The 14,465-nt window shown below is 37.4% G+C and overlaps 1 protein-coding gene across 1 annotated transcript in view; it reads right to left on the bottom strand.

Annotated features, from left to right (window-relative positions):
• The window catches only part of LOC122809190 (myelin-associated glycoprotein-like), a gene marked incomplete in the record, with an annotated part of 1,534,034 nt that overhangs the window by 925,154 nt on the left and 594,415 nt on the right, over positions 1-14,465 (bottom strand). The window contains 1 exon segment of the mRNA XM_044080498.1: positions 4,959-5,237. Within this exon segment, the coding sequence (XP_043936433.1) occupies positions 4,959-5,237 (279 nt within the window).

Genomic DNA, 14,465 nt, shown 5'->3' with positions numbered 1-14,465 from the left:
AGCTATATTATCAGATCTCATTTATGAAGTTTTGTTGATCTTTGATAGCACCTTCAGAGAATGTTCCATGGTGATAATGGTGAGAGTAAGGGATTCTGGGATATGTGGAGTTTGCATAGATGTTCTGGGGCTAAAGTCTACATTAAGCTTGGTTGCTGTTATATTCAATGTCTGTTGAGTCAGAATGCATGGTTCAGTTAGCATAAGTATTGGGGTTGGACTGGGAGCTCTCATTTAGGATAATTTTGATTACTTGATCATTGATAGATGCTGTTCCTTAGTTTCCTAACATAACTAAAGAAGTTGTAGAACTTTTTCAGTTTCCTGGTAATATTTGTATACTATCCCTGTTATGCAGAGTTTTGGATTTGCTGTTTAATCTAAGGATTGTTTTTCCTCTTGTTGTAAAGTTTATTTATGTCGATGTGCCATCAGGCTGGTTTGTTTTTGAAGTTCTCATTGCATGCTGCTCTGCCTGTTACTGCTAATTATATTCATTTTTCTAGGTGGGTGTAGAATGCCTTTGTGAAGCAGACTTATCAGGGACTAATACCTTCCTCTGCCATGTGGCCTTCTGTAGCCCTCTATGTTGAACAAGTTATTGTTCACAGGCTATGTTATTCTATTTGGAGAAGTCATATATAAGAGATGCTTGTTGCTTGTGGTATCAGTGCTACTGTGGTGATTACCAAGCTTAGCTCTCCTTCCCTCAGGTGCATATGACAGCTCTTGACTCCCCTAAAATATGTCTGGACATAATCCTTCTATGGATAAGGAATATCCATCAGTTATATAAGCTGCACAAGAATAAGCCACTGACAGTTAATTCAACATGAAGATTGTTTACATCTGCTAGGTTTACCCCTGCTATTCTTTAATGTGGGAAAAGACATGCATTTGAGTCTAGAGTGTGGAACCAGTAAGTGATGCTTGGCTAAATGCTTTCACTTAAGCAATAAGAGAAAGTAGTTGTTTAATCTTTATTTCTAGAAATTAGGAACTGTACATAAATTAAAGCATTAAGAACACACTGCTTTCTGAAGTAAAAGAAAGATACATATACAAAATCTTTGTCACCATTACATATGCTATTCATAAATATTAAGTTTATTGCTCTAGTTAGTTGTAATTAATGATTATTTTTGAACATATTTTGTATAATGTTTACTGTTATTACACGTATTTATTCATTTGTCTGTTTGTTAACTGGGTTAATAGGTTGGTACAAGACCTTTTTTGGCCATTACCAAGAATAAAAGCAGATCAATCAAAAATACAAAAGTATACATCAATGCTAATGTATATTGTCCCAGAAATGGTTCCTTCTTTAGCTGCCCATTACTCTTGTTAACAAACAAACAAATCAAACAAACAATAAATAAATAAATACAACGTATTACATGAAAAATATGTCTTAGATTAAACATAATGTTCTATAAGAGTATGCTGAAAAAGGCATTTGTGCATTTGTGCATTTGCCTCCTCACTATAATACTAGAGTAATGCCCTTAAACCAGGACTTACTTCTGTGGGTGTAGAGCACCTTCAAAGTGCAGAACTCCACATATCATCTTCTGACTGTTACCCCCACAGTTTGAACATAATAACCTGGTCTGCAGAGTCTAGACTCTCTGCCTTGCTAGCGGTGTTTACATAGATCAATAGAGTCATAGATTGTTGAGACTAATGACTTTCTAAGCCTAGCCAACTTTTCACAAAAGAATAATGATGTCCTGTATCCGAATAGGACATTGAGAGCCAGGTATTTATAAGCTATAAGCTACCTCTGTCCATAAAGGACATGGGTGCCAAGCCCGGTGGCAATTTCCTATTCCCCATCCACTAGTCTAGGTTGCACTTAAGCTGGGTAATAGACAATCTCAGCTTCACATGGATGGGAAGCCTGTTCCATAGGAGGTGCAGTCTCTGGGACACATATCTGTCTCTCCAGTATTTTCTGTTTACATCACAGAAAAACTTAATGTCCCTAGACCTTGTATTTCTTGTATTCTTTGAATTATGGATATGTAGGAGATTTGTAAGTGTGGGGTTTGCAGATGTCTTGTAAGCCAGACAGAGATCACCCCTCAGCAATCTATAGGAGATTGAGTAGAAGGAAAGATCTTTAAGGCTGTCTGCATAAGGCAGGTTTGTTATGCCTTGTATCCTTTTTGTAAGGAACCTCTGAGGTACTCTAGTAATGCATATGCCTGGTCAGGTGGGATAATCACCTCTTTGAACCTACATGCCATGCCCTTACATGTAAGTTGCACAGCACAAAAGGATTTCCACACCACTGTGGATCTTGCCTCTCTTAGAGTTGTTGCCACTGTTCCATTAGTCGGTTGATAACGGGCTGCAGACAGTTATCAAGAAGCTTCTAGCATTACATAGCCTGCTTTCTTTTGCAATGCAGACACTGCACATGCAGAATTCATTACCTTGGCAACTTAGGAATATTACCACTATGGTTATCGCTGAGTGATTTTTGAAGAGATGTAATTTCAAAAAGGGATATATAATTCTATGAGGCTTAATTATGTTTGTTCAACCATACTTGCATTCTGAGTCTCTATTTTGATTTTGGTTCAGTTTTGCCTGTTATAAATAGTTGTGTATGTTTAAATCTGTAACATGTTTAGGTATAAGCTAAGTTATCTGTGAATTACAAATTGGTGTGAATGTATACAAAAGCCTGTGTATTTAATAACCACACAACCATTAACAGTTATGATTATGGTGAATTTCGTCTTACTTTGTATGATGTACCTTACTTCCTACATGGATATTCAGTGGTCAAGATGCTTTTTATGCTGCAGACTGTAGCTTTGGTTGTGTTCTGGTGGTACTAGCACATTGGTTCTTTTATTTTCTTTTTTTTATGGTGCTACTGCTGTATTTCTATTACAATGCGAAAATCTATGCTGTTCTATCCAAGTTATTCATTGGACACATTGATGTAGTTTAATAAGACCTTTTTCACTGTGAGTTTACAGATTCATTCCATACAATGCTATAGTTTTTTTTGCTGTGGAGACACATTAGCTTAGCATCATCACTGAGGCAGAGCATCATAACTGCACACCTTATAGGATGTCATGTTTATATTTCACATTTCAGGTTATTACTATTTATCTGCACACACTGTTTTTGCACCTGTACCTCCTAATGTTAGAGGTCAGCAACCAGCTTGCCAATCTGGGAAAGATGCACAGGACTCTCCATTGCTGGGTCTGGTGATGTAGGGCCACTGCAGATGGTGCAACACCATGCCGTGCAATATGTGTGAACTGTTATAGTCATCATACATGTCTCTACCGAGGGCCAGCTTCCAGTAGGTCAGATCAGCTCATGTGGGTTCTGTGAGTCAGACTCATGGGCCACCAGGTCATATGATAAGATTGAGAGGAGGCAATGACCATATGATTCCTTAGTTTTCTCCCATAGAAGTAGTAACACATGGGTGATGAATTATCCGACTCTGACTGGCATGATAATCAAAAAATATGAGGCATGGTCCATATTATTCCATTTGCATTTGCTAAATCAATTCGCAGGGCATACAAGTTGGAGTTACAATTTCTTTTTTCTCCTTTTTGTCATCAGTACACATGGATTGTCAGTTCCTTCCTGGCTAATCTGCCCATTTGCTTCCTATTAATGAGGTATGGTTGACTCTGAGGAACCACTATCAATCAGGGAAAGTTTAAGATTTTCTTTTTTATTATACTGACCTATTCCCCAAATGCACATAGTGAGCCACTGATGAGGGGATATGCAATAAGCTGCAGCAACATGTGGGCTTTCATTTCTATAAGCACTGTTTCCTCTCAGGCAGTCATACCCCTTCACTTGCAACACATGATGTGGTTCCCCCAATCTCCACAAGGGAAATTGCAGCACAATGTGTTCCCTAGGGTGTGCACATCCCTCCCAATCCATGGGACAGGAGAATAGGCTGTGTCCCTTCAGTCCTCCTTGTTTTAGCCTTAACCACTATTTGAATGCTGGTCACCTCGGTCACAGTCAGGATGTCATCCTCTCTTACCCTGGAGCCATGTTAAGTGGAAATCACAATGCTGGCACATGTACTTGCTGTACAGGATAGTGCTATATCTAGATTCTTCTACCAGCACAGGGTACTGAGCAGTCATCCTAATAGCCATCTCCATTGGTGAGTACCTTTCCTTGCATACTGTTGAGTAGGACTTGAGCATGGCAAGCACATTGTTGTCAGCTTTGGCAATATGCCAATTATACCTCTGCTTTTTGTGTGACATAGCTGAACCTTAATATTTGAGCATGAGTATCACCGTTCCTATTTTGTATCCTGTTGAGACATGCGTAATCGTTCCCAGATAACTATGTTTACTAAATGTTATTATATCACATATACGTAACTCTAGACTCTTTCAAAACAGGTTGTGAAGTTATGACATTGTTCCGATTTGTTGATATCATAACAGCAGTTTAAATGCATCATGTGTACACTAATGTGCTGCATTACTCTATTATTTCTTTTTATTTTATTTAGACTACTCAATGCCAATATAATTTAGAGTAATACTACCTTGTCATACACTGCATAACCTGGTATGATTCATGACTCTTCTTTTTTCTACTGTATATTAATCCATACCATAGATTTGTATTACACTTATTCTAACTTTATTTTCTGTCAAATTCCAAGTCTATTATTTGCATATTCAGCATATAGTAAATCATTACGATATAATGTAACACTTCTACTATACAGTCTTTATATTTATAAAGCCTACGCTATGACATTTATATAAGTTACCTTTTTAAAATATCTCATTCAGTACAGTAAAAAAAAAAAAAACATGTATTTGCCTTCAGCAGGTATGCTGCTGGAGGTTTTATAACTGCATCATAAGCATACTGCAAGTCTTATTTTACTTGATAAAAAAATTACTGCATGTCATTATGTTGCTTACAAGTTCCAGGATTGTGAAGTGTTGATGATGTGCTCATGTATGAGTTTTTCATAGTACAGATAATTTTCTTTTCAGACTCCAATTTTCCATTTAGAGTGCTTGTAGAGCTCATATCTGAGCTTGAAGAAGACACGGTGAAGACACCATTAGAGCTACTGATAGTCTGATCTCCAACTGTCCAAACAGCTGTAGGTAAAGGATAGCCTCTGGCCATACATGTACAGCTGACATATGCTTGCTGGAAATTACAGATGGAGTTAGATAAAATAACAGGCTTCTCTGAAAATAAAAGAAAAAAAATGATAAAGTATATCAAATGCAGTTGAAAATGTTAGAATGAAATTTGTGAACTGCACACATTTATTCATTTCCTTGAAATAAAACTGTGCACAGCAAAACTTATATATTCTAACTGTGTTGATTATTTCTGTTTGGCAAACAGTTTATATGGCAGTAGTTATTAAGTCAGCTTCTCATATATGCACTTTTGAGTGTTTTTATGAAAACTAAAATATACATTCAGGACAAAATTATAATATATTATTGATATAGGAATGGAATACTAAATCTATACTGTAGTGTTTATAACTCTCTTCTTGCATGATAACCTTTCAGTAAAACTGATTCAGGCAACATAATTAGAACTTGGTCCTGGAAATGGCACTGTACAGTAACAAATGGTTGAGGCTGGTATATCCTGTCACTGACTTCCTCTGAATTTTAAATCAAATTCACAAATTCTTGAGTTGCTGGTAGTTAATGAGGACATCAAAGATCTTTTGGCAACTATCACAAAGTGTATGCTTGTTTATTTATTGAAATTATAAACACAAAGAAATATTTTATACGTTTCTTAACATGAAACATACCTAACGTATACCTTCTTTCATACATAATAGGAAAACAGCAATATTTCCAAAATGCATCACAATTTACCTGGTACTCAGTTTCTACATTTTTTCTCTAACTCAGCTATACCATGAAGTATCCTAAGGGATCCCAAGGCTTTCCCAGACAAAAGAGAAATGTAATACTTTTTATGCATCTCGGCTCTGTCTCTGGACTTTATCTCAGTAGACCATGCCTGGTCAGACTATGGCTGGAATATTTCAGAGGACACCCTTGAATCGCTTCTAAACTACCTGCACTGTTTTGAATATAGAGTAGCAGTGGTTTTACTTTGATGCCCTACCAAATTACTGACCTCCCCCTGTCATAGACAGTGAGTCCATCTGCCTTGCTAGGGAAACTAATTCCTGTTGCTTGTATATGTGATCTCACCCTTTCAATCTAAGATACTTAAATTGCTCTTCCTGAGGTAGCTGCTGCCTCCTTTCCTCCAGACAGCATTTCACGGTTTCCAGCAGAGACTATGATCGCTAATTAGGAGGTGCTGACATTTCACCTTTAGTAATGAACTGCTACAGAGAACATTAAATACCTCAGTCACTTGAAGCTAAGAGGACAATATAATCTGCAGACAAAGAAGGTGCAGTATCCTCACTCTTAAACTGCATACTCTCTGGTCATTGCCTATAACTTTATGTGCTACCTATCAAATTTACAAATGGGGGATGTGAAGGGAGACAAAATATATTCTTGGCAGAGTCTATGCATTCACTGTAATGTCAGGAATGTGGGCAAACCTATCCCTCCTGAAATAGAGAGAACAAATGGGATACAGAACTGGTCCTGGCAATGCATACTGCCATGGAACATCTCACAAAGACACTTCAAGTTAGTCACTCAGAGGCCTCCTTCAACAATACAACCACATTTAGACAAGAACTGGAAATTCTCATGACCTTACCAATATCAAAGTTCAAAGACAAAAAGAAATGATCCACTTCCTCATGGCTGGGATGGAATTTGCATGGCTACTTTTGAATTCGAAGTTTGACTATTAGATTAAGCTGAATTTTCAAGACATTATTATACCTTTTCCGGGGGCTTTAAGATGTATAACCTCTCTGTAACTGGAATATACCCTTCTGCTTTTTTTTGTATATGGGGAACACCACCCAATTTTTCAAAACATAGATATCGTTGAGCCTTTCACATACATAAAAAGAGCATGCTAAGCAAGTAATCCAAATAACATAAATTGCCTTCAATATTCATGGTTGGATATCTTCCACTTCAAGGTCTCTACTGTGCTGGAACTCGTTAATCACCACCATGTCCTTAACTATTGATAGATCCAGTACCATCATTTACTTCAGGCTCTGATCCCTAAAGAAGGTCACATTCACAGGTTTCAGAAGTTCCTTATAATGCTCCTTTCATCTCTCAATATTGTCCATAGTCAAGGTAAATATTTTTCCAGCCTTAGTGGAACAGCCTCGGCAATATCCTGCTTTATCATATGACCTGCAGCCTACCTTGCAAGAACCTCTTTGAGGCAATCTGTAATAGTATTTCTCCATGGCCATGGCCAACTCATCTCAAGGCAGGGCTGTCATTTCAGTGTCTACTACAGCTGTAGCATTCCTGGCTTGTCAGTTCCTATCAATCAAATCCAGAGACTCCTGGGTTAATGTTGCAAGGAAAGCTTCTTTATGTAACCGAGCAGCTTTCTTTGCCAACCTCATGAGTTCTATTATTCTTTTGGGAGACTCCTGTGCTCTTGTCTGGAATACTGGACATACCTGAAGCATGACTGATATTATCATCTTGACTATGACAACCCTTAATTTTGAAATGTTTTTGAACTTCTGATAATAACATGCATTATAATGAAACACAGGGAGGATCTATTTTTAAATAGATCCTAGCATGGCTTTAGTTTTCAGTTGACATCCCTTTTAGTAGTATGATCACCACACTCCATACCATTACTTCACTGTGGTATTTACCAATACATCACCTAGCTGTACTGTTTCCTTTGTACCCAGAATCTCTATGCTTCAGGAAACACCAACATAATAGCCATCCAGTTCCCCATAAAACTGCACCCCAGTATTTATGAATGCATTGGCTGGCCGGACCATTTCCTTTGCACCAAGAATCTTTCATGCTTCAGGAAACACTAACATAATATATGTCCAGTGTATGTCCTAACTGAGTTATCATATTCTGTGAAAAGTTTTATGTCACATTTTTAAGCTGGTAGCTTGCACACTTTGAGAATCCTCACTTAGGTCCCCCTCCTCCCTTAGAGATAGTTATGTTTTGCCTTTCTACACTCTTTGGCTGTGGTCACACTTATAGAAAACAATTCCAAGTAAACCTTAAGTAATCATAATAATGCTAACTTCGCTTACTACTCTGAATGAAAGGGTTTGCATTTTTTAATATCTAACAGTGCTAAGACACTAACCTGGAGCAAAGTACTATAACTGTTTTTCTCATTAACTGCTCCATTCATGGTTCCAATAAGCAACCACCTCTCTCTGAGATCAGAGCAAACTCTTTAAGTACTCTACTCCCCTTCCCCTTTTTCTGGCATCCTAACAGAGTTTATAAAAACTGCAGAATCAAACGGCGCCATTTTTAAATAGATCCTAGCATGGTTTTAGCTTTCTTTTGCTGTCCCTTTTAGGGTCTATATCAGCATTCCAAAAATTTAATAGGTCGAATGAAATGATCAACTTATTAAATTTTCGAATGCCAATAGAAAAAAACGAACAAACAAAAAAAAAAACTAAAAGGTGTAGGCAGGGGGGCAAGCCCCCCTGCACCCCCCACCCCCCACTTCTTAAATATACCAACTCTGAGACAGCACTACATTGAAGTAAATGGAAATCTCCCCTTACAGAGATTTCCATTTACCCATTCGATGTTCTGCACTTTCGGCATTCTCAAGGTGACAATATCAGATTCGATATTGTCAGCGTTTGAAATACTGATATAGACCCCCCCTTTTAGTGGTGTGCCTCACAACTTAAGTTTGTCATGTTTTAAATATATATTTTAGCTAAATGTGTCCTGATTATGCAATACTGTGGCTGGAATTTCTATATTTCCGTGTGTTAAACTTATAGCTTTGCTCTTTGTTTACAACAGACTAATAAATTACAAAAATTTGTTTTAATCAAAATAATTAAATGTTTGCATTAGTTAGTCTGCTGCTGATTAAAGTTTATTTTTCACCATCCATGTAGTCATTTTTTTTAGCTCTGGGTTCTTAACTTTGATGACATTGGTGTATCCTACATGAACTTAGGCAGGAACTTGCAGCATCATTAGCCACACTATTCAACCAAAGCCTGAGTTCAGATTTTGCCCCAGATGAGTGGAGGATAGCCACTTTCATCCCTTTGCACAAAGGTGGAGCATTCACTGATTCAGGAAATTTTAGACCCATCAGCTTAACTAGCCTGATCTGCAAGGTCATGGAACAGATTATCATGGACCTCATTACCTTGGACATTGGCAACCTCCAAGCACTCACTCCCACACAGTTTGGCTTTGTGAAAGGGAGAACATGTCTGTTAAATTTGGTTGACTTCTGTGAGACAGTCACCAAAGCCATGGATGAGGGAAAGATGGTGCACACTGCCTACCTTGACCTGGCCAAAACCTTCAACACTATTTCCCACTCGGGCATAATAGATACACTGTCTCAACTAGGCATCAGTCCATATGTTACCAGATGGGTAGCAAACTGAGTCACTGACAGAACCCACCTAGTCAAAATAGGGGAAGCCACCTCAAGCAGTAGACCCATAAGCAGTGTACCCCAGGTTCAGTCTTGGGACCTCTGTTATTTGGCATATACTTTTCTGAGGTGCAGGCCAAAACCAGTGGTCTATGGCTGACAAAGTTTGCAGACGACTGCAAGCTGGGTGCTATCATAAATTTCCCTAGTGATGTGGACATCCTCCAAGAGGGTCTCACTCAGACAAATGACTGGTTGCAGAAACATGGCTTCAAACTGAATACCAAAAATGCATCATCATCCCCTTTGGGGAGAGTGACATCCCCAAAAATGATCACATTAATAACAATGTCCTGAGTACGTGATCAGTTATGAGGGATTTGGGCACCCAGGTTGATAGCAACCTGACTTTTGACCACCATGTTGCTTCTGTTGTATGGAAAACTTTCTACATGACCCACCTCATAAGGAAGGGTATCGCATCCAGGGACAAGGAGGTCATAACATCTCTGCATTCTTCCCTTATAAGGCTCATTATTGAGTACAATGCCCCTTTTGGCATGTACGTTGCAAAGCACATGCAGCAACTGGAGAGACCACAGAGGATCCTCACCGGGAGAATCCAGGACCTCAAACATTTACCATACACATATATGCTAAAAGCCCTATCCCTCTACTCAGTTTCATGTAGACTCCTCAGAGGTGACATCTATCTGGCATACAAGGCAACCACAGACCCTTCCTTGATTCTTGGTCTGTGACATCAACAGAACCTGTTGGTGGGAGAGATTTGTGTCCCAAAAACTCCCCCATCTGTGGAACAGACTCCCTCTCCACATCCTTTTTAACATGTAACAGCACTGAGGCACTGACCTGGTGCAAAATACTGTAAATGATTGTTTTTCTCACTAACTGCTCTGATTATGTTTTCAACTCACTCTGTTCATGTTTGCTCTGCTTGAGTTCACTCCGCTCATCTACCCTACCCCCAATTCTCATCCACCCCCACATACTGTACATTTATACTCTATCCACCTTGACTTAACCCCACCTCCAACCACTAAACAACAAATCAACATCTACACCCTTTTAACTAACCACACCCCAACCTGCTGAGCTTCCTTAACCACTTCCCCAACAAACTTTACAGAAAGTTTATCCTCTCTCTTCCCACACTAATACTCTCATCTCCAACCAGCCTCTGCTTCCCTTAACACTTGGACATCTTAATCCTGCATCCCTGTCCACCCTAAATAATCCCACTACTAATTCTTATTTTCTCTTACCATCAATCCTCTCTTTATAGCCCACCACTGTCATAGTCACATCATTCCATATTGTGCTTCTTATTTACCTAACTACCTCATTAATTCTCCTTCTCTACTTCTTAACTACATATCATACTAAACTGTTATACTTAAAACCATCATCCACATTTATCCATACCTTTAACAAGAATTACACTATCCAGTCATATTCAGTCTCTCCCTCTTTATATAAATTTTCCTGTATACATCTCCTCATAATCAAAATACTATCTCATATCACTGCCTCCCCTACATATAACCTCAAATTCTACACCTATTACCATAACTACCCTCAACTGTACTGGTCTCACTTATACATATATATTTGCAAGAACCCTTCTGCTCGCTGGAGGCATTCACGTCAATCCTGGTCACTCCACATCTCTGCCCAGTCCCAACCACCCTCCACACTTATGTGTCCCCACCTAGCTCCTTACCCCATCCTCCACCCATCCACTTTGAACCCTTAAAACTTAACCATCCTTTCAATGAACATACAAAGCATACTGAAAACCACTGAAGTCCATTTATGGATAGCCCACAACACTCCATATGTCTTAACCTTTTTTGAGACCTTGCTTAAACCCCATATCTCAAATAAGGAAATCCTACCTCCCAGATACGTCTACCAGCTGGATGGAATTCTATAAAAGGGGGAGGCATTACTACTGCTGTGGATATAAAAATTGTAAACACCCCTGTTAAAATGTCAGGTTTTTGTGATATACAAAAATTAGACCACAATAAATCATTTCAAGACTTTTCTCACCTTTAATGTGACCTATAATCTGTACGATTCAATTGAAAAACAAAAACTCGAAGGCAAGGTTCATCCAAAAGACTTTATAAGCATTCAAAGTAAGCACGTTTATCCAAAACAAATGTATGAACTTCATCAGACAATCCAATAAGTAAAAAGACAGTTTAAATAGTTCAAAAAATTATGAGATCACATCACCTATTACATTCTTAAAGACACATACTCCCTATAGCTAACATTCAATTGCTTCTGTTAAAAATAACCATTATAAATGTACATATAACTAATTTACAGAAAATTTCATTCAATGTAAATCAACACAAAGGCTAATTATACACACATTAAAAAAAAAAAAAAAAAAAAAATTATATATATATATATATATATATATATATATATATATATATATAATATGTAATAAATACATCATCTCTTCAGAGATTTCAGACACAAGATGCATTTCAGAAATGATTGGTCATTTAGACCAGGGTTGATATATGCATTAACTTTAAGCTGCCAATAAAGCTCTCTTTCTTCCAAGCACAGTGCCCAAGGCCCTCCCCTAGTATTTTTGCTAACATTGAAAATAACTAAATAGTTAAAGAAATGGCCTGGGTTCTCAAAGACATGTTTTGCTAAAGCATTTGTAACACTGAGCTTCCCGATATTATATTGCTGTTCATAAACCTTCTGTTTGAAATGTCTCTCTGTTTTTCCAATGTAAAACCCTGGGCAACATTTGCATAAAGCAATATAAATAATACCAGAACTTTCACAACTGAATCTACCTCTGATTCTATAAGTGACATTGTTGATGGAAAATTTGTTAGTTACTTTCATAAATTTACAAAAGTTACATCTGCCACATTTTACCAGGCCAACGGTGGAAAAATTCTCATTTGTGTTATTTTCCAAAATGCCCCTTCAGGTTATCCCCCCTTTTGAAGATCAATCCAGGTCTGTCATTTATTTTATGTTTAATGAGGGGGTCTTCTAGCAAAATGCTCCAATTTTTCAATAAGATGTCATGCAAAGAATTAGCATCTGTTGAATAAGTTGTAATAAATTTAAAAGCATAACTACTATCATTATGTATAGAGGTTCCAATTTCATTACCAGTGTTGATGCTTTCATTCGCTACTACCCCATCAAAGATGGGTTCAATAAATACCTCAGAAGTTCTATTTAATAGAGGTTTAAACCACCCATCTCTTTTCTTAAGGACTTCAACTATAATTTCATCAACTCGTGCAAGGGGGGAAACATCTTTTGAGGAACATCTTCTTTAGGTTGTCGCATTCAGACAAAAAAAAATCACTGTCCATTGAGGTCATTCTAGCAGCTCTCATCAGTTGACCTTTAATAACTGTTTTTTTCTGGTGAAATGGGTGGGAACTATTGAAGTGTAAAAATGTGTTAGAGTATGCGGGTTTATGAAAAATCTTAGCCAGATATTTCCCATTAGTAATATCCTTTAATAGTTGCACATCTAAGTAGGAAATGGTGTCATCTTTGAATTCAAAGATAAATTTGAAAAATGATGTAAAACTTGAGATTGTTTCAACAAAGGTTGCGGCTTCAGACATTTCCCTTGGAAGATGATAAAAATAGTGTCCAGGAATTTGGTGTACCAGTAAACCTTGTCCTTATATATGGGGTTCTTAAATAAGAATTCACCCTCCCAGTAAGCCATAAAACAATTTACAATGCTTACTCCACAAGGGGTGCCCATAGCAACACCCATTCTCTGTAAAAAGTATTCAGCATTGAATATAACCAGATTGTTAGTTAAAACAATTTCAAGTAGATATTCAATTAGGTCAACTTCAATACTTAATGCCCCTTTTTGGAAAAGAAATTTCCTGACCCAACTGATGTCAAGTTCATGCGGGATAACTGTATATAGATCCTTGACATCAATGGTCAGGAAATTGTAGTTGCCCTGAAAACTTAATGCATTTAGGGAGCCTAAAAAGTCCAAAGAATCCCTACAGATTTGGGATTCGTTCTCCAAATATTTTTTCAATTTTAAATCCATACGTTTGGCACATCCATAAGTAATACAATTCCTACCATCAACTATGGGTTGGAATGGAGGGTTTAACAGATCTTTGTGGATTTTAGACAACCCAAAAATTACTAGTGTAAGGGGCGCTAGAATGTTTACATAATCGAGTGTATTCAAGTCAATCCGGTTATCAGTAAATAGGTCAATAATCAAAGATCTTATCCACTGACAGGCACCATTAAATTCATTCAAAAAATTTTTCAAATATGTATCAGTGTTAAGCAAATCCAACATTTTGTTTACATAATCATGCTCATTCATAAAAATTAAACCTCCACCCTTGTCATGTTTTAAAATGCAAATTTTCTGAGTTTTTACCAAGTCTAGTACATTTCTTTGTCAAGTCAAGATGTGCCATGCTGATAGGCTCTGATCCAAGAAGACTGAATGCTGTAATTAAATCAAAAAGTGATTCAACAAAGTAATAGTTTAAGGGTGAGTACACTTATGCTACCAGCTTATTGTATGTTTTTTATTTTGTGTATTTTTCCCCTAACATATTTGTTTGTTTTTCAATTGAATTGTACAGGTTATAGGTCACATTAAAAGTGGGAAAAGTTTTGAAATGATTTATTGTGATAATGTTTTTTTATATCACAAAAAACTGGCATTTTAACAGGTGTGTGTACACTTTTTATATCCACTGTATTTTCTATTCTGAACAACTTAATGATTGATTTCAACAACTGACTAAGTTTATGGTGTCATTCTAATGGGATCCAGTATCTCTCTGCCTGGGATGACATGACTTGACAGACCTAGATGCTTTGCC

The sequence above is a fragment of the Protopterus annectens genome, chromosome 8.part0, assembly GCF_019279795.1.
Source record: "Protopterus annectens isolate FY-2018-M chromosome 8.part0, PAN1.0, whole genome shotgun sequence".
Classification (NCBI taxonomy): Eukaryota; Metazoa; Chordata; order Ceratodontiformes; family Protopteridae; genus Protopterus; species Protopterus annectens.
The sequence above is the reverse complement of the archived record's forward strand: the minus strand, read 5'-3'. Positions and strand labels throughout refer to the sequence as shown.